This window comes from Mirounga angustirostris, unplaced genomic scaffold, assembly GCF_029215605.1.
Source record: "Mirounga angustirostris isolate CCGP_5_RB_7025 unplaced genomic scaffold, mMirAng1.0.hap1 SCAF_6, whole genome shotgun sequence".
NCBI classification, from domain to species: Eukaryota; Metazoa; Chordata; class Mammalia; order Carnivora; family Phocidae; genus Mirounga; species Mirounga angustirostris.
Window position 1 is genome coordinate 124,938,210 of NW_026991714.1, and position 23,338 is coordinate 124,961,547.

Below are 23,338 nucleotides of genomic sequence, written 5' to 3' on the forward strand. Positions count from 1 at the left end.
GAGGGGCTTCTCCTGAGAACTCATCTCACCCCTGGCGATCTTCCCCATCTGAGTGCCGAAGCTGCCCACGCCACTTGTTGGCACTGGCGCCAGGTTTGCTCCAGGGACCCATCTGGGGTTTCCCCTTACTGTCCTAAAACTACTTCCCTAGAGGGTTGGAGGTGAACTTGTCCCTGTTTTAGGGGAGGGAAGGCAGCTGGTTGCTGTTGCTATGCAGTGTAGCCATCCAGCTTTTGAACCCAAAAGCCCGGTTAAGAGATGGCAGACCTACCTCCACATCCACATTTCCTTCATGGGGAGGGAGGGGACAAAGAATCCTCAGGCCAAAACACCAAACAGTTGGTTTTAATGAGCTGCCTGCACCAGTCTCCACTTTTGCATGTCATGCTTTCTTGCCTTTTCATCCCATTCAAGTTTCTTGTACCAGGGTGTCTACATTTCCCGTGTCTGATGGGAGGAGCTGTCTTCGTTTTCAGGGTGTGATGATAGGTGTGTCACCTTCAAGGGATTTGAAAGTTGAACCAAGAGACCTGTTGGCTGAGGGCAGAATCTTGGTGCAGCGCCGAAGAGATCGGGAATTTCCTCCTGTAGCCCCTCATTTTATGTGGCAAATGGAGCTCTTTATGTTCCCACGGTACAAGTGGTAGAGCTAACACATGGAGAAGGGGAGGGCCTATTCGGTGCAAAGCACGTCAGCAGCAGAGCTGAAAGTTTCTTCCTTTGGAGTTTTGGAGCGGGACCCAGGGCACCAGGGTCTCTCCAGATCTGCTGCTGACCTCTTTTGTTGTGTTTCCCCACTTCGAACCCAGCTGGAACACAAGCCAGGGAGACAGCACAGGCTTTTGAATGATTCTGTGCATTGCCTCTGGGCATCCTGGTGAGCAGCGTGACATCAATACCAGGTGTTACTGTTGCAATTCTGCTGTCGTGGCCACCACAGAACAAGGTGCAGTTGCTTGGTGCCGTTTGGCTTTGTGACAAGGCACAGGATTAGCTTGGAGAGCTCACCCCCCCTCCCCCGCCCACCCAGGACCTTGTGAGGGAGCAAGCCCTAAGCAGGCCCATGGAGCTTGGTTTGTAGGGTGGAGGAATGCAAAATAAATAAATAATTAGAAAGCTTGGGAAGTGCCAAAGTTATTGAGAAGAGCAGGAGGAACAAAGGCGAAATGGCCAAGGATCTGGTCACCTTCCAGATAGGGCTGGCAGGCTGCAGCAGAGGCTGCAGCAGAGGCTGCTGGTGTTGGGCAGGAAGGGACAACTTCAGTCACCTGGGCATAGATGGGCCAGTAGTGTGGGCAGAGAAGGCAGCCACATCTGTGATGTGTTCTGCCAGATTCCAGGAGGCCCATCTGTCTCATCATACCTCCATTTCAGGTCTGTTGTACACAAATGCCAACCAGCAGGCTCACATCTCTAGGTTGAGGCAGTGTTTCTAGGAGGCTGCTGTTAGACATGCATGACTCTCCCCGGGGAGAGGTTCTGCTCATAATGCCTCTGTGAATGTAGCCCTTTCCTGTGTACAAAGCACTAGCACATGTGTGATCTCCTTTGAGCTTTAGAGCAAACCTGTGAAGTGGGTAAGGATGGTGTTATTATCCCCAATTAACAGATGAGCTAACTGAGGCTCAAGGGCTTGCCTGATCCCTGTGAAGAAGCCAAGCAAGGCATCATTATCCCATTTTACAGATGGTGCAAATGGAATGTGAGAGTTATTCAAGAAAATATGGCTCAAAAGGCCAGGGCAAGAACTAGAGCTTGAGTCTTCTGCCTCCCTGGTCAGTGTTTTTTCCTGCTGCATCCAGGTGTATCCATTAGCCAATGGTGTTGCTCAGCAGAGAGGTGGGCGCTAGGGGCTGTGACATGAGGCTGTGATGGAAAGGATGCAGAAAGACTGAGCCTCCCTGTTCAGCCTGGCTGGGTCAGCTTGAGGACAGAGGGACAGAAGAATGCCCAGAAGGGATGGAGAGCAGAGGACAAATATTACCCATTTCCCAATTTGGCCTTGGGTGGACCCTGCTGGCAGTACCGAGGGAGGAAGCCTTAGGTCTGCCAAGGCACAGAATGTACACATTATCTGGGCTGTGGAGTGAGTCATTCTCCCCAGGCTGTTTTTACTGTTAGGACTGAGTTAAGATTACCAGGAAAAACCTGTTGGGAGAAGGAATACCTCATGCCAAACTTCTTGGCTATTCCCTTAGGATTCTGAATGGGAAGTCCTCAGTTCCAGCAGAAGGTTTTTTGAGAGGTGAAAAGGAGAGGAACAGAGGGAGAGAGGAGAGGGAGGAGGGGGTGGGAGAGAAGGAGAGGGAGGGACAGGAAGATGGGGGGGTGGGGGGGGGAGAGGGAGAGAGAGACATTGGGAAAGATTGGATGTCCCTGGATCCCTACGTGGAAGGCATGGAAACCGGATCTTTTCTGCTTCCGAATTTCTGTTGAGGAGTTAGCATTAGGGGAGGAGTGCATGTGAGGAACTCAGAGGAGGGATGAAGCCTCCTGAGTGAAACACTGACCTCATTTGGACAACTGTAATGAGCCCATTTCCTGAGCGGCAAACCTCTTTGAATGTCTGTCACTGGGAGCAGGGTCCACCCTGGGAAACAGTCCAGATGGACAAGGACAATTGGGAAATGCCTGGCTGGGAGGGGCTTCCTCGAGTGGTGGAGTTTGGTCTCTAAGAGGTTTTTATTTTTATTTTTTATTTTAATTTTAATTTTTTAAAGATTTATTTATTTATTTATTTAACAGAGAGAGACACAGCAAGAGAGGGAACACAAGCAGGGGGAGTGGGAGAGGGAGAAGCAGGGTTCCTGCAGAGCAGGGAGCCCGACATGGGGCTTGATCCCAGGACGCTGGGATCATGACCCAAGCCGAAGGCAGATGCTTAACGACTGAGCCACCCAGGTGCCCCTCTCAAAGAGGTTTTTAAATGCACCAAAGTAGCATTATCCAAGCAAGGCATTTGGAGGTTTGATCTCTGAGGCCTGGAATTAACAACCAGCAGACAGTGGGTTGGGCTTGGCCCTGGTGTAGGCTTAGAAGAAGGGAGGCCCTATGCCTGGGTTTCCATCCTGAGGCCTGACTTGGCTGCTTGTGACTCATGATCCTCACTCCTCCTCCACACCCCAGCCAGGGAGCATGGTGTTGGTTCATTAGCTGAATCTCCTGATTCTTGATTTGAGCCTCAAATGCATCCTCTGGAATTAGCTAGTTTTTAATGAGGATGGAGATGTGGGCCAGATGGGGCCTCCTGTTTGTCTTGGGCAGATTGGGACTGGGAGTGCTCTTCTGAACTCTGGTGCTTGCTCCTCCCCACCTCTCCCAGGTCGGCTCTGTCAGGTGTGTGACCCAGTCTTCAGGCAGCCTCCCTATCCCTGTCCCACTGAAGTTCGAAAGTTGGTGCTAGCAGATATGACCACTGATGTTCTCTTTCTTGAGCTCTTTCATGAACTGCCTCTGGGTCCTGTCCTTACTCAGCTGCCAGCAGGCCTGAGGACAGTGGCAGGAGAAAGGGCAGAGTTGAGGAAGGTAAGAAGTAGACAAGAAGCCCAGGTGTCAGGGTCGGTTAAGAAACCCTGGGGGAGCTGCCTAGGGGAGACACAGAAGCTGTGGCCTCATAGCGAGATGTGTGCATATGCTGGGATCCTCTTACGGGATTTCAGAGCATCATGGATCTCTCCTGAAACCCCCCACTCACTTCCTGAAAGCTAAGTAGCTGGCAAGTGCTTGGAGCCTGGCTCTAGCTCCGGCCCAAGGGCCCCAGTGATGGGATTCTTCATTGAGACGTCCTCAACTGGCCATTCTAAGAGTGAATCTCATTCACAGTTGTGCCTTATTTGGTCCGCTTCGTGCTTACAAATGTAAAAATTTATTGGAAACATAAAACAAAAATCAAGATATTTGGTATTAAAGAAATCTGGATTTGTGGCTTCTCTTAAGATGTCAGAAGCGCAGCATCCTGGACTCACATGCTCACATGGCAGTGCGGCTGCTTTCCTGAGATAGGACATGAGTTCTCTGATTAGCCACAGCCCTCACCCAGCCCACTTACATGCTTAGTCCCTATAAACATTTGCATTCGTAATCCCTGAGAAAGCCTCCTGAATGTCAGGGCTGGAAGAGGCTTTAGGTGATTATGTTGTTTCAGCTTCTCAGTTTCTAGTTGAAGAAGTGGAGTCCCAGGGTCATGTGGCCCGGACTAGCACCCAGGTCTCCAGCTCCCAGGTCAATGGGCCTTCTTTCCATCAGGGCCTTTTGGTACTTCACAACTGAGCCACCATGGATGGAGAGAGCCAGGAGATGCTGCTCTGCCTTAAATCCACCCTTCACCAATTACAGATGAATCTGTTATATTGTGCTTTACATAGATCTGGGAGATGAAGGCTCTGGAGTATACAGTGTGTCTGATACTATCTTCTAGTGACTCCTCAAGACTCCACAAACACTCTAAGGGAGGAAAGCAGATCCCTCGTCACTCAGAGGGAGTATTCTAAGGCTCAGGATTTTTGAGGTTGGAAAGGGTGTTGACCCCTCCTACTCTGGCTACTTGAGAACCCATGGATCAAAGCCAAGAGGAGATGGGACTATACTATGGAAAGTAGCACCCTAAAATCTTAATGGAACACTAAAGTAGAAGTTTATTTACTGCTCAGTAAGGTCCCAGACAAGTGATTCTGACCGGCAGGTGGATCTCCCCCAGGCTGATTCAGGGACCCAGGCTGTTTCCAACTTGTGGTTCCATCATCTTCAACATCTGGCTTCTTTGGTTTCTGTGGAAGAGGAAAGATTACAGAGGAGTGGCTAGTTACTGTGAGCCAAGCCTATACATTCCCCTCACATTCCATTCAGTCATATGGCCACACCTAATTGCAAGGCAGTCTGGGGATTAATCTAACTGTATGCGTAGGAGGAAGAAGAAAGGCTGTTGTCATCAGCTTGCTGGTCACTAGAGACACATCCCTTCATGGTAGCACACAGTGCATGTGTGCACTCAGACACAGACAAAGGAGGCTTTCGGAGGGGAGAAGCTGAGTCCATATCAGAATGGCTGAAAAACTGTTTTTGGTTTTTTCTCCCCTTCTTTCCATTCTCACCAGCACTTTCCTTGGTTTAGATGTACTTTTGTGTTTCCCCGGACCACTACAAAGATCCCTTCACCTGGCCTCTTACCCCAGTCATGCCCAATTCTCATGCATCTCACACAGAGCTGCCTGAATGATCCTTCTGGGGCTAGAGGAATCCATCCTCAAGGTCCACTGGCTCGGGCACCTGGGTGGCTCAGTCATTAAGCGTCTGCCTTCGGCTCAGGTCATGGTCCCAGGTTCCTGGGATCGAGCCCCACATCGTGCTCCCTGCTCAGCGGGGAGCCTGCTTCTCCCTCTCCCACTCCCCCTGCTTGTGTTTCCTCTCTCACTGTGTCTCTTTCTGTCAAATAAACAAAATCTTAAAAAAAAAAAAAAAGATCCACTGGCTCATGTCAGTTGGTTTTAGAAGGGTGAAGGAAGGCCACAGCCCTTTTCCTTGGAAAATACAAAAGATATGAAATCTTAACCAGACAGAACAGACACATTAATGAATAATGTACTTATCTCACCAAAGCTTTCTTTGTTTTTCAAAGTTATCATAGGATCCTAGTGGATGTCAAGGGGGCTTTCTCAGTCCAGACCTTGATTGGAGGAATCAAGGACTACTAAGATGAGAGGAGTACCTATACATTCTTCAATTCAGTCCCAATACTCTGGGGACCACTTCTCTTATGAAGAGCAAGGGTTGTCTGGATTTAGGAAAGTCTCTGATTCTCCCCTTTTCAGAACCTTGATCTACCAATTATCTGCTCCTCTCTCTCATTACTTATTCTTTCCCCCAGTTTTTTTTTTAAGATTTATTTATTTTAGAGTACCCACACTCGCTAGAGAGAGCATGGGCGAGATAGCAAAATATACACTTGAGTATGGTGTAAGGAGGGGCAGAGGGAGAGAGAATCTGAAGCGGACTCCCTGCTGAGTGTGGAGCCCAACACGGGGCTCGATCTCACCACCCTGAGATCATGACGAGCCAAAATTAAGAGTTGGATGCTTAACCGACTGAGCCACCCAGGCACCCCTCTTTCCCCCAGCTTTTAAGCAAGTTTAAGTGTCTTCCACCCTACACCCTCCCCTCTAGTAGAGCCTCCCCACTGCCCCCAGCTCTCTGTAATCTCACTGTCCTCTATACTGTCATCCCCCCTGCTCTTACCTAATCCACAAACCAACTCCTGTTTTGCTGAAATCTGCCTGCAGTCACTGGAGTAGACCAAGTTCTCTGCCATCTTTGCTCCTTTGCGCAAGTTTCTCCCCTCTGTCTGGGTTGCTTTTACATCCTCTCCCCGCTCACTGCCTGCCCCCTACCACTAGCAAGTCCTGGACTTTCTTTATGACTCAACACAGACCTCAGGAAGTCTCTTCTGAGTAAGCATTTCTGGGTTAAGATGTTACTTCTCTGAAGCATTTATCACAGGCTAATTTATTATATATTTACTTGTCTTCCTCCCTGGAGCTCACAGACTGTCTTTTGCTCAGCATCCCCAGAGCCTGGCAGTAGTAGGGACTCAATAAATGAAAGGAATGACTGAATGGATTCACCTTAATTACGCAGGATGAACTGGCTGTGTGTTCACTCTGCCCTTGGGGCTTAGTCTCCATGTGGTTCCAATGTTTGGCATATTTTACCCAGTGGAATGCTAGTTTCAAATGTGGGTGGCTAAGGCTGGAAGTGGAAGAAAGAGGCCCTGTCCTTCTGTGGAATTGAGCCCACTCCCCTCAAATGCTAGAGTCTGTATCAATGTCCAGTCTGCAGGTGTGGGCAAGGGGCAGAGTTGCTCCACTCCTTCCTACCAGGGCAAGATGTTTCTTTAATTTCTGGCTTCAGCCCACTTTATCCATAATTTTCTCTGGGGAAGTTTGAGCATTTGGGGGCCCCTCTTTCCTGTGGTGAGAGGTCCTGCATGGGAAAGCTATTCCTGGTGTTCTCTGACCTGGGCTTTAACTTGGCCTGAACCTGAATCTCCCTCCAAGGTGGTGGGCATATCAGGTCCTCCTCTGTCCTACATGCTTCCCTCCTCAACTCTGCTGTCAGCCCCACTTCTGGGGTCTGAGACCTCAGTCTTGTTCAGGGTTGGATTCCCCAAGCATGAGGCCTGATGAGTTCTGAATATTTGATACTTGCTAAGTGAACAAAGGTGTGAAAGGTTCTGTGTGTGTGAGAGAGACAGGAAAATGGAGAGAGGGGGATGAGGGGGAAGGGGTGGGGTGGTGGAGGGGAGGGAGAGAGAGAGAGAGAGAAGGATCTGGGCCAGCCACCAGGAAGTCTTTTCTTCTTGTTAAAATGTGTTTCTGGCTCTGTTGATGGTTCCAGAACCTCCCCTTTTGGCTCAGCTTTGGCTCTGCTTCATGCTTTTTCTAGATCTTTCTGGGATAGCTTGAGGTATCTTGTCTGGTAAGCTCCACAGTCCTGCTTCTCCATGGCCTTCCTGGAGCACTGTAGGGTGGCTAAGGTCCTGGTTTGCTGGGAACTTTCTTGGTTTAGTGCTGTCAGAACCACATCCTGACACCCCCTCAGTCTTGGACAAATGTCGATGGATGGTCACCCTGAATGTGTGTCTCCCGTGTGCCTCCTCAGGTCCACAATCTGCAGGAGCTGCGGCGAAGTGCCTCGCTGGCCACCAAGGTCTTTATCCAGAGAGACTACAGTGATGGGACCATCTGTCAGTTCCAGACCAAATTCCCCCCAGAGCTGGACAGCCGGGTGAGGATGGTTTTTTTTTCTCAGCTTGGAACACAGGCCATGATGGAATCAAGGACTTAATCAAATGTATTTTTTTTCCAGGATAAAACTGATATGTGTCACATCACTTGTTCAGTCACTTCACATGGAAGAGTTAAACCATGTCCCTGACATTGCCTTGCTGTCCCCGCATGGAAAGTTAGAGCTGGAAAGGCCTCAGATGTCCTAGTTCAGCAGCCCCCCTAGAGTCACCTGGAGAGCTTATTAGACAAAAGCACATTCCTTAGTCCTGCGACGACAGCGGTCCCAGCAAGCTCCACTCTTTAGCAGCAGTTCTCAGCCCTAGCTGCAGAGCTTTAAAAAATCCTGATGCCCAAGTCATCAACCTAGGGCTCTGCCCACAGCCTCTCCATCCAGACTTAGCTACCTGGGTGTCTCATGGACCACCAGCCCCTTGCGAGCGTCAGCTCCTGCTGTTGACTTTTGCTTCTGGCTCAGGGGCGTGTATGGCCCTCGTCCTGAGCCTTGGTAGAACTGGCCTGGGGTTGTAGAGTCGGCCCTCTGGAGGGCGGTGGCAGACCTTGACTCTTCCATTCAGCAGCCCAGGACCATCTGAAGGGGGTTGGGAAGGTGGGGCAGGGCTGCCTTTGGCTAATCCGATCCCTAACCAGCTTTTAAGGAGCTATGGGGGTCTCCTCATCCAAGGACATGCCTGACCTTTGGGGCATGGTGACTCTTAGGGTAGAGCATAATGTTCTCTTAATGCGTTTACTCCAGATCTGTGTAGGGACAGTGACTGGGAACCCCAAAGCTTCTGACTATTCTTGGGGAGACCTTGGTCCTAGATGGGTGTGGAAGGTCCCTAACCTATGTGATGGACCGTTCTGATCCTATAGTGGTGAGTGGGGAAGGGTGTGTTCTGAGGAATGTAAAAAAATGGGGCTATAGACACTTTGACACCTGTTGAATTTGGAGCCTGCCCTTCCAGTCTAGTGTACGGTTATGTATTGAAGAGCAAGGACTCAGGTCAAAGCTGTGTAACGTTGGCCAAGTTCACTCAGCAAGTATTTACTGAGCAACTACTCTGTATGAGGCATGAGGGATCTAGAAGTGAAGTCTTGGGAGTCTATTTTCTCTTAGAGGGTATGAAGAATAAAATAGCAAGTAAATATGTAGCAGCTCTGGGGGTGACCAATACTAGAAAAATAAGGGGGTAGGTCACGGGGCTGGGAGAGCTGGGGAAAGGGGAGTGGCCGGGGAGGTCTATGAGGTAAGGTGAGACCTGAGCCTGGGGTGGGAGAGTGTTGCATCCAAGGACACAGGCGCAAAGGACTTGTGCATTTGCAGGAAGCAGCAGGGCAGTCGGTGTGGCCGGAGTGGGGACTGAGGGGGCAGGAGAGTAAGAGGCAGGCCCAGGGGATGCAGGACCAGACCCTGTAGGGCCTAGCAGTCATTGTAAGGACTTCTTGGATTTTACTTGGAGGAGATGAGAAGGCTTTGGAAGCTCTTCTTCAGAGCTGTGACATGCTCTAACTTTAGTAGGCTCCCTTGGCAGGGCTGGGGGCAGAGAGACCAGTTAAGAGGACAGAGATGGGGCGCCTGGGTGGCTCAGTCGTTAAGCGTCTGCCTTCGGCTCAGGTCATGATCCCAGGGTCCTGGGATCGAGTCCCACATTAGGCTCCCTGCTCAGCGGGAAACCTGCTTCTCCCTCTCCCACTCCCCCTGCTTGTGTTCCTGCTCTCGCTCTCTCTCTGTCAAATAAATAAATAAAATCTTTAAAAAAAAAAAAAAAGAGGACAGAGATGATGGTGGCCTGGACCACAGAGCAGAGCTCTGAGCTGCTGAAAGTGAAAAAATGCGTGAAAGTGTGTTATTTATATACTTACTTTTATTAAATTTTTAAAAAAGATTAGACTTTGCAAAGCTTTTTTCAGATGAAGCAGTCAATTAATTTATTTTTTAAAGATTTTATTTGTTTACTTGAGGGAGAGAGCGCGTGTATGTGTCCGAGCACGTGAGTGTGAGCAGGGGAAGGGAGATGGGAGGGCTAGAGGCAGAGGGAGGGGCAGAGGGAGACAGAGAAGCAGACTCCCTGCTGAGCGCAGAGCCTGACAAGGGGCTCCTTTCCAGGATCCTGAGATTATGACCTGAGCTGAAGTCAGATGCTTAACTGACTGAGCCACCCAGGTGCCCAAGCAACTGCTTACTTTAATCTACAGTTGCCAGATGAATTTATAAACATCTTATTATTTTTTTAATTGAAGTATAGTTGACACACAATGTTACATTGGTATCTGAAAGTGCCTTTAAAAATAGAAGGCATAGGGATTTAGCTGTTATGATTATGGATGCAGGCAGGACAGTTAAGCACAACAGCAGGCTGTTGTGTTCTTCATGACCTCTTAGCTTGAGGGAAGTGCCCCCTCCTGGAGAGACACTCCCGAGGTCTCACACAATCAGTCTTATGCAGCTGGAGTCCCATTCAAACATGGGGAGCCCCTACTGATTAGGACCGGGGCACTTTCACAGCTATCAAAATGGGAGGGGTGGCACAGTCACTAGAATTCCTGCCTGATCCCTTGCAGAAAATGTTCACATCTACAATATGGTGGGAGTTTCCTGCTTCCAAGGGAGGTCAAGTAGCCATTCTTATTCCCATTTTATAGATGTGGAAACTGAGGCTAGAGTAGTTAAGTCATTAGCCAAAGGCCACACAGCTAGTTGATGGTCAAATCTGGACTGGACCCCAGGCCTTCTGTTTACAAAGTCCTGTGAGACGGGCTTCTTTTTATTGAGCCTTTCCTAAGGTCTCCTGACTCCCAGTCGAGTGCTTCACAGGCACCTGCAGCTTCTCTGGTCTTGCCTGTGGGCATCTCCCCCCACCAGCGTGGCCCTACCACTGCCATCCTCCTTCCCACCTGTGACTGTCCACAGTCCAGGGAGGCTGACCTCAACATGGTTCCCTGTCCCTCTCTCCCTCCAGATTGAGCGGCAGCTCTTTGAGGAGACTGTGAAGACCCTCAACAGCTTCTATGCGGAGGCCGAGAAGATTGGGGGCAGCTCCTATCTTGAGGGCTGCCTGGCCTGTGCCACGGCCTACTTCATCTTCCTCTGCATGGAGACCCACTATGAGAAGGTGGCTCCCTTCCTGACTGCCCTGCATCCCCTCCCCCAGGGCTCCCCTGCTGCATCTTCATCCTCAACTGGCCCCTCTCCTTGCAGGTTCTCAAGAAGATCTCCCGCTACATCCAGGAGCAGAATGAGAAGATCTTTGCCCCTCGAGGCCTCCTGCTCACGGACCCCGTGGAGCGCGGGATGAGGGTTGTATCCTTCCTGGCTGTTCTGTGTAAGGGCACAGAGCTGCCAACCAGTAGGGTCCCTGGTGAGGCTACCAAGAAATAGGGGCCACCCTAGGGGCCTCTGCTCAGGGATTTCCTAGGATTCCCCACATCACGGGTCATCCGCTCCCCTCCCCCATAAGTTATCAATGCCATTTGTGAATTTCAGGGTTTGCTTTTATCTAGCTACCTTTATTCACTTCTTAACACATGCCAGGTATCATAATAACTGCTTTGAAACGATGTAGTTCTCATAATACCCCTAAAGGTGGGTGACTCGTATTATTCCCCTTGTCAGTGAACACACTGAAGGTCAGTCACTGGCTCAGGGTCACCTGGCTGGTTGACGTCAGAGCCGTGATTGGAGCCCAGGCCCACACTTAGCTATGAGGCTGTATTGCCCCTCAGGGAATAGGCAGAGCTCCCATCCGTTTACACGTCTACAGTCTCATGTACTCCTGTGTGTGCGTCCCCCTTTCACAGATCAGAAAAATGAAGTTTTGATGGGCGGCTGGTCCAAGCGTGGGTTATAGGTCTGCTCACCTGGACAAGTGTGTGCATACATCCCGCCCGCAGTCATTAGCAATGAGAGTAAATTGTTAAAAAATAAATTTTTGCTAGAAAATTGAGAGGAAAAAGAGTAAAGAAACCACAAACACTGGAATCTTCTGTTTACAAAGCCCTGTCAGACGGGCTTCTTTTTATTGAGCCTTTCCTACGGAGCGGGCATTGTGCTTGCTGCTTAACATGCGTGATTTCAGTCAGTCCCCAGACAACCCCAAGGTTCTCGGATTACCACCATTTTACATATGCAATCATTAATGGGTAACACGTAAAACGACCCCGTCTAAGGCCACATCGCTCGAGAGTAGGCGAGTCGGGGTTTGAAAGCAGGACTCCGAAGTCCTCCCACTTGCCGTGGGCAGTGACACCACCCGTCCTGGGGTTTGGTAGCCAGACCCACTAGAGCGGGAGCTTCTGACCCGGGTGCGCGTGGCCGTCGGGGTCGCTGTGGACGTGCACCGAGTGGGTGCGTGCGGGAGCGCGGCGGCCCGGGCTCTGGTGGCGAGTGCCGCAAGCCTCCGTCCTCGCCGTCCTCGCCGTCCTCGCCGTCGGGGCAGCGGCCCCCGCCGGCCGCCCGCTCCCCTGCGGGCCTCCGTGCGCCGGTCCGCCCGCCCCTTCTCGGCAGCTGGCAGGGGGTCCGTCCTTAACGCCGCCGCAGATCGAGATCTCCATCTACGAGGACAGGTGCAGCAGCGGCAGCTCCAGCAGCGGCAGCAGCTCGGGCAGCGGCAGCAGCGGCGGGGGCGGCGGGGCGGGGGCCCGGTGACTGGCCGAGAGTCCCTGCAGGGAGGTGTACGGCCGGACTGAGGGCCTCGCAGACCTACGGCGGCTGCGCTACCAGAGCACCCGCTTCTGAGTCATTCTCTGGGCCCCGGCTGCTCCCCGGGGCGGGAGGGAGGGTGACTGGCCCGGCGTCCTTGCGGGGCCCGTCTCCCCGCGCCCCTCCCGCACTCCTGCCCCTCACCCCTGGCAGGACGGCCCACTTCCGGACCTGGCACTTTCCCCAGGGGGCAGGTCTGGTCACCGCAGCCAGATCTTCCAGGGCAAGGCTGGGGCGGGTGGGCAACACGATTTGGAAAGCCCTTTTCTTCTGCTGCTCCTCTCCCAACACCCTGGGGTGGGGCTCAGGTCCCAGAGAGAATTCCCATCCCGCATGATTCCTCAGCCCAAATCGCACATCCACCAGGACTCTCGCCCCCCCCAGGGTCCTGCTCCCGGTGTCTGCTCTTTCTGGGGCCACTGCAGGGGCTCTGCCTGTCTGTGAACCTGCCTCCCCCGGATTCGAGGTCTGGGGAGATGGGAGCCACTCAGTCCCCTCCTGACCCCTTCTAGACTCATGGCTTCCCCTTCCCCCATCCAAAGCCTGGAGGCCACAGTGACCTTGCCAAGAAACATCCAACTCCTGAGATTTTGCAGGACACGGGGCACTGCTTGTGGGGCACACAGCCTGGGGCTCTGGGAGGTTGTTATAAGGGGGTCTACAGAAATGCTTCATGGAGACATGTAGCTTTGGGGGCTGTGAACCTCCAGGACTGGAGCCAGCTTCTCGGGTTCAGAACCTGTGTGCACGAGAGAGGGAGTGCGTGTGCATGCAGGCCAGCGTGTGAGCGCACATACGTGAGAGCACTGTGTGCACGAATGCGCGTGTGGCTGTGCAGGCCTGTGCACGAGCACACGTGCGAACGCATGTGCGAGAGTGCGCTTGTGTGAGTGTAGGTGTGGGAGCGCACTGGTCTGTTCTGCTTAGTTGCCAGGCCAATGACCGCCCCTCTCTGCAACCTGTCTTACCTTTGTGATGGTCTGTGGCTGCTTCCCTGCGTGGGTCCAGCCTGTCCCTTTGTAAATAAATGTCCTAAAGCTCCTCGCCCCTTGCCTGGGGCTGCCAGCTTGGCTCTTCTTCCTGGTCTCTCCCCCCACCTGCAAAGTTCTCCCCACCTCCTCATTCTACTGTGTACATTCTAGCAAAAGAGAAATTGCGGGTCTAGGAGCAGAGCCAACCTTCTGGGGCCTCCCATGTCCCTCTCCCAACACCCCTCCCCCCATGACAAGGCAACAGGGCCACACATGCTGCATATTCAGCCCGCCCAGGCTCCGGAGCTCTCTAAGGCTGCGTAAACAAGGCTTCCTTGGATGTTCAAAGGAGCTGGCAACCTGCAGGGGAAAAGGCAAACTCCTTTCTTGAAAGGGAAGAGAAGCACCCAGCCAATGAGGCCCTGCCTGCCCAGGCCCGGGGCGGCCAGTGGGAAGGAAGCAGCTCTGTCCTGGTGCCCCGATGAGGGACAGAAACCGGCTGCCTGCCTCAGCTGGCAGGAGGTGCTAAAAGGGCATCTGAAAGACCAGCCACTGCTGGTAGCCTTCTAGAACCAAAGAGGGGCTTGGTTTTCTTTTGGACAAGAGAGCAGCCTTTGGGAGGGAGATGCCTACCCAGGGAGCTGCAGAGGGCAGCCCGGTCCCTGAGCCCGACTGGGTGGGTCTGCGTCCAAGGATCCCCCCCAGACGGCGGCGACCCAGTGAGCTCCATGGCAGCCCCCTGACCCCTGGGCCTGGCCCATGCCCTCCCTGGCCCGCTGTGTGGCCGGGCCTTATGTCTGACCAGTGCCTCTCCTGTGGGATGGCTGGGCACAGGTGATGCAGTGGCCTTTGGTTTTATTATTTCTTTTTCCAATAAAAGGACTTGCCCAGCTTGAGGCTCTGTGCTGCTTCTCTCCCTTATGGTGGTGGGCTGCCAGCTCTGTGCCCCAGGCCTCCAGTGAGGCGAGGCTCAGCTGCCCACCCGCCTCATGCTAAGGAGGTAGGGCTGACTATGTCCCTGAAGGAGTGGTGAACCTGACATGGGCAGGACCCACCCTGTCTTCTTGGAGCTTGTAGTCTAGTCGGGAGGCTACATTCCAGATCCTCTAATCTGGAGCCTTTATGGGGCATTTGCAGCCTCGGGTGGAGGGAAACGCTTGACTGAAAGCCAGGGCAAAAGTAAGTAATGAATTGATTAAATACCCATTTTTTCAGCTCGTAACCTGGTTGGGCCCTGTTAGGGGTTGGATCACAGAAGTCACTCAGTTTTAAAGACTAGAAAAGCATGTGAATGTTGAAATCTAGCAGGGTTGTGTCTTGCATTTTATAAAACCAAGTAACCTTTATTGAGCACCTATTGTGTGCCAGATGCTTTGGTAAAACCATATGCTAGAGCTGGGAGGGGATTTAAAGATCATCTAAATGAGGCAGAATGGAGGCCCAGAGCAGTCACACGACTTGCCCCAGGTCACACAGCTGGTTGACGATTGTGCCAAATTTAGAGCCGACCTCTCCTGACCCAGTGCTCACTCTGACACCATGGGGATGGCATCCCGATGGAAGATGCCCTATGCTGCAGGGCGGCCAGGGTCACACACTCAGGTCTGTGGACGAAGAGAGGGTCTCATCAGACTGGGGGGACAATGGCGCTGGCCTCAGGGTGGGGGCTTTGGGGAGATCCCCTCTGGGTGGTGCTGAATGGGAGTCTGGGTGGCTTCCACGCTTGGACTTGCTGCTCTGGAGGGGCAGCTGGGCCTTTGCCTGAACCATGGGGAGGCCTGGACCCACTGCCTGTGTGCAAACCTGGGGTGTGTGTGGGTGGTCACAATGGAGGTTGTTCTTTAACATGAGGGTGGGTTCATTCTGTCTGTCCTGTATGCAAGGTTATTAGTCGTAATATTAAACCATAGTAGCTAACATTTACCACTTGGTATGTGCCAGGCACTAGGCTAAGACCCTACATAATCATTCAATCCTCACGACAACCCTATGGTGTGGACTATTATTCCCATTTTACAGATGAGGACACTGAGGCCCACAGAAGTTAAATAACTTGCCCAAAGTTACACAACTAGGAAGTGGCAGATCTTGGCTTTGAATCTAGGCAGTCTGACTCCAAGCTGTGTGGAAGATGATTAATCCAGCTTCAGGGACCCTGTCAGAGCTCGAGGTCCTCAGCCATCCTAGGGAAGGATTTGACAGATTCCCAGGTAAGGACGTGGAGCTGTGCCTGGTACCTCCAGGCATCACGGGAGTGGGGGTGGGCTGTGCTCCTCACAGAACTGTGGGGTCCACAGGGGCAGCTTGGTGAAGGGCAGAGTGGGGAGAAGCAGGTGAGCCGGGGCTTCTCTCTCCCGGGCTTTCCTCTGCTGGCTCAGTTACAGGGGGTGTGGCCCCTCCTGCGGGTCCGGCCGCAGCCATGTCCCTGTATCCCCCTTGCCAGCCAGGAACAGGCCCGTCAGGCCCCAGGGAGCACAGGAACCCCCAGCAGCTCTGGGCTGCCCTTCCCTTGGTTCCTGTTGCCAGACTCTGCCCTCTAGCTTCCTTTGGGGTGTGTGAAAACCGCAGGGTTTACGGAAGCTCACTGTGCCACCGAGTGGCAGAATCGTGCACTGCACCCTGGAATCAAAGCAGACTGGGAAACGTTCCTAGAACCCCCGCAAACCCACAGCCACTTCCACCTGCTTTCAGAGGAGGTGTGGGGCAAAGATGGGGTCCAGTTGGTGGTGACTCTCCCTATGGCCAGCCCCTGGGGTGCTGCCTTTTTCCTGGGAACCCCCAGCTCCCTTCTCCACAGTTCCGGAAGGACTTATAATAAGGAAGGTTTCTGGCAGGAGGCACCTGCAACCTGGTTTTGGTTTTACTATTGACCAAGGATGAAGGCAATGCAAATAGCACTCCTAGTGAGACCTGAATTGGAGTTCAGGCTTCATGAGAGTAGCACATGGTGGAGACTCCTTGAGTCTCAGTTTCCTTCCCCAGCTGTAAAAATAGGGGTCCTAATACTTGACAAAATTGCTCAGACCAGTGCCTCTCATCGTTGGCTGCAATCGATGTCACCTGGGGTGCAAGAGAAACCACTGATGTCTGGTCCTATCCCCAGAGATGCTGATTTTATTGTTCTGGGGGTGCAGCCTGGGCATCAGGATTTTTTTTAAAGTTTCTCTGCAGATTCTAGTGTGAAAACGAAGTCGAGCACCCCTGATTTCGACAGTACTTAGAGCCTAGGAGCCTTTTCATGGGCCTTGGAAAATGTCTGAGACCCAAATAAAAGTTTATCGTTCCAGAAAAGCAACGAGACACAAAATGAGTGCAAGTGACGACTCCACTTGTAACAAATTCTAATACAGGCAAAACGAATCTATGGTGTTAGAAGTCAGGAAAGCAGCTGCCCTGGGTGGGGTGTGGTGAACGGAAGGGGGCCTGGGGAGACTTCTGGGTGCTCACAATCTGTCTCTCCAGCAGTGCTGGTTACACAGATGGGCTTGCTTTGTGAGAACTTGTGGAGCTGTACACTTAAGATTTGTGTATTTTTCTATATGTATGGTACATTTCAATAAAATTTACCAAAAAAGTTTATTGGCTCCAAAATAGGAAAAGAAAACGCAGAACTGAAATTAAGCATAATTAAGCATATCTACAAAATGTAGCACTGTCAGCCAACCATAATTCAACTCGACTCTGGGTGTGTGTGTAATTCAGGGTGAGTTGTGGAGGTCTAGGACAGTGCTTGATAGGATGAGGGGTGGGGCGCCCAAAAGAAGAAGGTCCCTGGTACCTAAGAAAATCTTAAAACAGCCCAGGTTTACCCCAGGAGCTCTGAGCCTTGACCCCACCCCCTGCACTTAGGTGCAAAACGATGTGCCTTTATGGGGGGGGGGGGGAGGCTTTTGGCAGATTCGCAAAGAGGTATGTGACCACCCACTAAGAAAAGGCTGAGAACAAATGGTTTTGAGGAGTCAGTGAGAAACTGGCCGAGAATGTGCTTGGGGCAGACGGTGCCGAGCTCCCAGCTCTTCCTCTAAGGGGCCATTTAATGGGCTTGTCGGGTCAGCGTCTGCCGGCTGGCAGAACTTAGCCTGCAGCCTCCTGGAGCTGCACCGGGACTTGCGGTTTGGAACTGGGGATGGCAGAGGAGGTGGAGGAGTGGGAAGGGAGTCAGAGGGCTGCCGCAGTCTGCTGACCCCGAGTCATGCACTTAGCTACTCTGAGTCCCAACTCTGTCATCTGCAAAATGAGAGCACGCAGAGAATGCATCGTTGTAAATGCTAATCTATTTCTCCAAAGTAAAATATTATTGTTACTGCTGAAGTTACAGCAGGACCTCATTATACAGTGGCCTGTGATACAGACTTATAGCCAGGTTCCAGGTTCTTGCATAGAATAAACATATTTATCCAAGGGTTCTCTGATTCTCTAATATATGCCAGGAACATTCATGTACATTATAATTCCATTTAGTTCCCTAACACTCTGGTGGGTGGTTATATTTGAATTATTTTATAGATGAGGAAACTGATGTTCCAGGTGGTTAGGTAGCTTGACAAGCGCCCACAGCTAGTAAGTGTCAGAGTAAAGACCCAAACCTATATGTCAGAGCCCAAACCCTGCTCTCACTCTGCCAGTGTGTCACAGTCGGGTGCAAGACTCCATTCTACCTGGATTGCCTCCTAAAGGCAGATTCCAGACCCAGGGAGAAGCACGTGGCCAAATGTGGACACAGAAAAATTAGCTTTGCAGAGGCATGATGGGGCTCGATATTTTAGAGTAATTCAAGTTACTGATTTCTGTAATGGAAAAGTGATTGGGGACCAGCCACCACCTGAGAGCAGTCTGAGCAAAGCCCCGGGAAGGGGAAATGTTATACAGAGCTTACTGGACCTTGTGGATGGCAAGGGCCTTCTTCCCTCTGTCCCTGTTTCCTTGGTAAACTCTCAGAGGGTGGGGATCTCGTCTTACTCATTTCCACCACCTCCCCCTCTCCCCAGGTGCCTGTCAGGGGAGTGGGAAATGCAGCCCACCAGGAGGGCTGGCAGGAAGAGACAGGCAGCAAGGACAGGAATATACAGATGTGAAATCCGCTGGCCCCTGGGGCAACGTGACCCGAGAAGCAGCTTAGGCAGATGCAGACAGGTAAGTGGCCGCTGAATGATACAGTTCAATTGCACGTGGCCCCTGACTAACTCAAAGGGTAGAGGCAGCGACGCTAGGCCCTCCCCTGTGCTGGGCAGCTGCTTTGAGTTGCCCTGCCGTGATCTCGTGGCTCAGCTCGTGATCTCCACCTGTCCTGGGAGGGGAGGGAGGGAGGAGGAAGCGTGCATCCCGGCCCCACTCAGCCCCTGCCCGGTGGTCCCTGAACGCCACGGTTTTAAGGTGGGTAAATCCTCCTGGGGCTGAGTATGTTTCCTGGAAAGTCTGGGCCTGGGGCCCTAAGGAGTGAAGTACCGTGGGTGGGTGGATGGATGGATGGATGGACGGACAGACGGATGGATAAGTGGATGCATACAGATAAGATGGGTGCCGGAGATGACTGATGGTGCAGAGGTGAATGAGAGGGCTGCCTGGCTTGAGATGGATGCTCACAGAACCTGGAGAGCAGGTGAACGGATGCGTACCGATCGGCCCTGTGCTCCGCAGTGCAGGTCTAAATACAGGGCTGGAACTCTTCAAAGGAAAGATACTGTGTAACCTGGTCCCCAAATGAACTCTGCATTTGAGTGATGGATGTGTCTCTTTGGGAAGGATTCTTATAGGTCTAACATTGCCCCAGTTAATGACTTATGGATTGTTGTAAAATCAGGCAGTGCTAGAAATGAAAGCAGGAGATTGAAGGGCCTGGGACAGATTTTATAATAATATCTGCATTTTATCAGGCCCTGCACTGCGCACCTTGCATGCTTTAGCTCCACAGCTCTGTGAGTTGTTAGGCTTCCTTTCTGTGGAGGAAGAAACTGAGGCTCAGAGAGGAAGCGGCTTCAGGTGACTAACAGGTCTTGTAGGTGGGGTGTCTGGGATCAAGCCTTAGTCCATTTGATCCCAGAGTCTCAGGGCGAAGAGAATGTTTTAAGTAAGGTTAGATGGAAGGAAGGAGGGGTGGATGGATGGAGGGCCATAGGAATTTTGGATCAGCTGTCTAAGAAAGAATGTGGCATTCTGGCCCACGAGACACATTCAGTGTTGGGGTGAGACTGAGACCCCTCTCCTAACTTTTTCCTCTCTGTGTCTGCCTTCAAGGCCTGTAAATCTTGAGCCAGGGGACCTGAAAAAATGCAGTGAAGGTATGTATGGGGTTTACCTTCCTCCCTGTGCCCCAAGCTTGTTCCTCTGCCATGGTCCCCACTGGCAGTTGGGGAGGTGATTGGGCTTTTCTCCTTCCCCAGGAGCTCTGCACTCAGGTCTGGGGTGGAGGGAGGACAGCCCTCAGATCAATCTTTTGGTGGAGGGAGAGCTGCATTACTGATTCTGGGTGATAGGCCCTTCATGGCTGCTGTGGCGCTGGCACGAAGGACAAGTTCTCTCTACAGCAAGTATTCTGGGCCCCAGACTTCCCTTCTGGCAGGCAGGCCAGGTTCATGAGGTTCTGGACAGGGACTTCCTGGGAAGGGGTAATGTGGGTGGTCTTACTCATCTCCTCCCCCTCTCCCCAGGTGCCTGTCAGGGGAGTGAGAAATGCAGCCCACCAGGAGGGCTGGCAGGAAGAGACAGGCAGCAAGGACAGGAGTATACAGATGTGAAATCCGCTGGCCCCTGGGGCAACGTGACCCGAGAAGCAGCTTAGGCAGATGCAGACAGGTAAGTGGCCGCTGAATGATACAGTTCAATTGCACGTGGCCCCTGACTAACTCAAAGGGTAGAGGCAGCGACGCTAGGCCCTCCCCTGTGCTGGGCAGCTGCTTTGAGTTGCCCTGCCGTGATCTCGTGGCTCAGCTCGTGATCTCCACCTGTCCTGGGAGGGGAGGGAGGGAGGAGGAAGCGTGCATCCCGGCCCCACTCAGCCCCTGCCTGGTGGTCCCTGAACGCCACGGTTTTAAGGTGGGTAAATCCTCCTGGGGCTGAGTACGCACCTCATCCCCTGTGCCCGACCTTGGCTGCAGCCTCCCTTCTCAGCCGAGCAGGACCCTCTGTGCACCTAGTACTTCCACTCAGCTCTTCCTTAGCTGGTTCCATGGGCCAAGCATGGTTCTTTGGTTCGCTTGGTGGGCACTTACGCTGACTCTGATTCTGGGTCAGCACCATGGAAAGGACAAGATCTGCCCCCCACCCCCGAGCCCCCACCCCTTCCTATTTCAGAAACTGTTGATACAACTGTGCGTATGAAATACTTTGAGCTTTCTGGAGAAGGAGGCAGGCTGAGCAAGGAGGAGCCCCAGGCCGGAGTCCGATTCCCCGCTAGGCTGTGGTCCCCCGGAAGTCACTGTTCCTTTTGGGCCCCAGTTTTCACAGCTGAACAGGATGGGGCAGGACTACATGACCTCCCAGGTCCCTCTGCGCTTTGTTCTAGGCTTCTGTGGTGGTGGAGGGCCCAATCCCCAGGCCGGGTTACTAGCTGCAGGCGGACCCCGTGCCCTGTGCAGCCCGGCCAGCGGCACAGTCTCCTCGCTCAGTGTACCTAATTTTATGATTTTTCCCTCGGAATGGCGCTGCGTGAGAACTAAGCTGAACAGCACCACAGCCCAGGCCCCAGGAAGGTTCGCTCTGCTTCCTTATGGCTATTTTCAGTCCTGAGGTCTCTTCCCTGCAAAGCTGTCCGCTGCCCGAGGGTGGCCAGGGTCCTCCACATCTCCCACACCGCAGACTCCCCGGAGAACCAGGCCACAGCAGGGCGTGCTGGGAGCCACGTGAGCTTCGGCACTGAGTAGACCCAGGCTCCAACCTGGCCTCTGCTACTTGTTAATATCATTAACATTTGAAATTTATTTGGGGCTTTACTATGTGCCAGGCACCATGGCAAGTGTTCTGTTTCATCTTGTTTAAAAAAATGACTCCGTGATTAGGTATTATCCCCATTTTACAGATGAGAAAACTGAGCCAGGAGGGCAGCACACCCACTTTACCTTTCTGCTCCGGGGCCTCTTTCCCGGAGCGCCCCCGCCCTCGATTTAAAGGGCCCTTCTGCCCCCAGCCCAGCACTCTCAACGTGCCCCCATATGCTGATGCCCCCACTGCGAGGGACTTATCGCCTTCTGACACCTATATTCCTGTGTAGTTTAGCGCCTGCCATACGTCACCAGGCCATTCAGGTTGTACACAGCCGTATGGGCCAGGCCCCGAGAGCAGTGCCCAGCCAGCATACGCCGAGTGACAGCCGGTTGAATAATTTGCCCAGGTGTCCGTTACTTGGGGGTTGTTCCCCAGCAGGCTTCAGGACCCAGGCGTGGGGGCCAGTTGCCAGTCTGGATCACAGCTCTTGCCACTTCACCAGCTATGGGACCCTGGGGAGCTTGTTCTTTCTGAGCCTTGCTTCTTGGTGAGAAAACAGGTGAGTAACATTTGTCCCTGTAACATGTATCCGGGTGCAGGGATCCCTGGGGACATCCATGTAAAGTTCTTGGCAGATGATAGGCGCTCCACACATGTTAGCTCCTTCCCCTGAGGGGGTTTTTTCCTCTTGTTTCTCACTTTTCTCTCATGGTCTACCCTTCGACCACAGCTCCCTAAGAGGACGGCTGCTGAAGGAGGGGTTGGCGTGGTCCGCGCCGTTAACCAGTCCCTGCTCTCTCGCCGCCTCCTTCCTCTTCTGGGATGTGTCTGTTGCTAAGGAGACACCACATCAGCCCTGACAGGATGTGGCTGGGTTCTGGCCCACACTGACGGAGAGAGCGTGGCTGACCCCGGGGAGGGAGAGAAGGGGGGGGACTTGGCTTGCCTCCTGGGCTGGCAGTCTGGGTGGGGTATCACGCTGGAATCTGCTGGAAAAACCCAGCTGGCTCCCTGAGAAAATGAAGTGTTCATCTTCTGTCTCCGTGGGGCTCTGGAGAGATGACCAGCAGCCCTGTCGGGAGGCTGGAGTGGAGCTCCTGTTGGGTCACAGTCCAGGGGTGCCGGTCAGGGTGTGATGCCCAGACCCTGGGAGGGGGCCATAGCAGCCAGAGTGACACATAATCAAACTCTTGGCCCTCAGAATGGCACCTCCCCAGAGCAGGGCTGGCGACAGAAGAGGCTGCACGGGTGGTTCACGGCTCTGCGTTTGCTGAGGCCAGCCGCACCAGCTGGTGAGGGGACTTGGTCTGGACACCCTCACCTCTTCTTGCAGCGGTTGTGCGACTCTTCCAGGGCTCCATTTCCTCCTTCCCAGCCCATCCCCTGCCCCTGGGCAGCACGGAGAGATGGAGGCTTTTGTGTCACCACCGGCTAGCCCCCCGAAGCGTCCATGCTAAGAGCTCAGGCTGGGGGCCAGACCGCTCTGATGGAGTCCTTCCTCTGTTTGTCCCAGCTGTGTGAGCCGGACGAGCCACTTAGCTTCTCTGTAAAACGGGGATCATTACAGCACTTTCCGCTTGGGACTGCTGTGAGGATCACACAGGCTGATTTTTCTAAAGAGCTTAGATCTGGCCCAGACAGGCCAAACTCACTAAACATGGCTCTTCTTCTCACGTTAAGGGGTACATTCCTGGGGAGAGGAGTGTTCTTGGGCAGAATAAAAATGGCATTATTATTATTATTATTACTATTAGAGTGAGCCAGGGCTGCCCCAGTTGGGGCCCAGCTCCTCTGTTCACATGTTTCCCTGGAGGTCCCTGCCACTCGTCAGCCCTGGAGCCATTTGCAATTTTTGTTACAAACTCAAGTCCAGTATAAGGAAAGGATGATGTGAGGAGCTGGAGTGGGTCTAAGGGACAAAGAAAGGATTGAATTTTCTGTGCTCAGAAGGGGAAGGCAAGTGTGTA

The 23,338-nt window shown here is 52.8% G+C and overlaps 2 protein-coding genes and 1 long non-coding RNA gene across 3 annotated transcripts in view; 2 read left to right on the plus strand and 1 right to left on the minus strand.

Annotated features, from left to right (window-relative positions):
- Window positions 1-1,166: 1,166 nt before the first annotated feature.
- Window positions 1,167-11,160, plus strand: GOLGA7B (golgin A7 family member B). The gene is made up of 4 exons (XM_064595540.1): window positions 1,167-1,202; window positions 7,654-7,779; window positions 10,742-10,894; window positions 10,981-11,160. Exons 1-4 carry the CDS (start codon window positions 1,167-1,169, stop codon window positions 11,158-11,160), a joined length of 495 nt encoding a protein of 164 aa, XP_064451610.1.
- A 1,143-nt stretch (window positions 11,161-12,303) lies between these two features.
- Window positions 12,304-23,338, minus strand: part of CRTAC1 (cartilage acidic protein 1) — a 148,072-nt gene continuing 137,037 nt past the window's right edge. The window contains exon 15 of the mRNA XM_064595129.1: window positions 12,304-12,440. Coding sequence (XP_064451199.1) covers window positions 12,304-12,440 — 137 coding nt within the window. The remainder of the gene's footprint in view (window positions 12,441-23,338) is intronic.
- LOC129045905 (uncharacterized) overlaps window positions 12,434-23,338 on the plus strand; it is a 32,173-nt gene continuing 21,268 nt past the window's right edge. The window contains exons 1-5 of the long non-coding RNA XR_010412539.1: window positions 12,434-15,661; window positions 18,440-18,584; window positions 19,686-19,729; window positions 20,099-20,243; window positions 21,807-21,930. This is a non-coding gene — a long non-coding RNA (uncharacterized LOC129045905). The remainder of the gene's footprint in view (window positions 15,662-18,439; window positions 18,585-19,685; window positions 19,730-20,098; window positions 20,244-21,806; window positions 21,931-23,338) is intronic.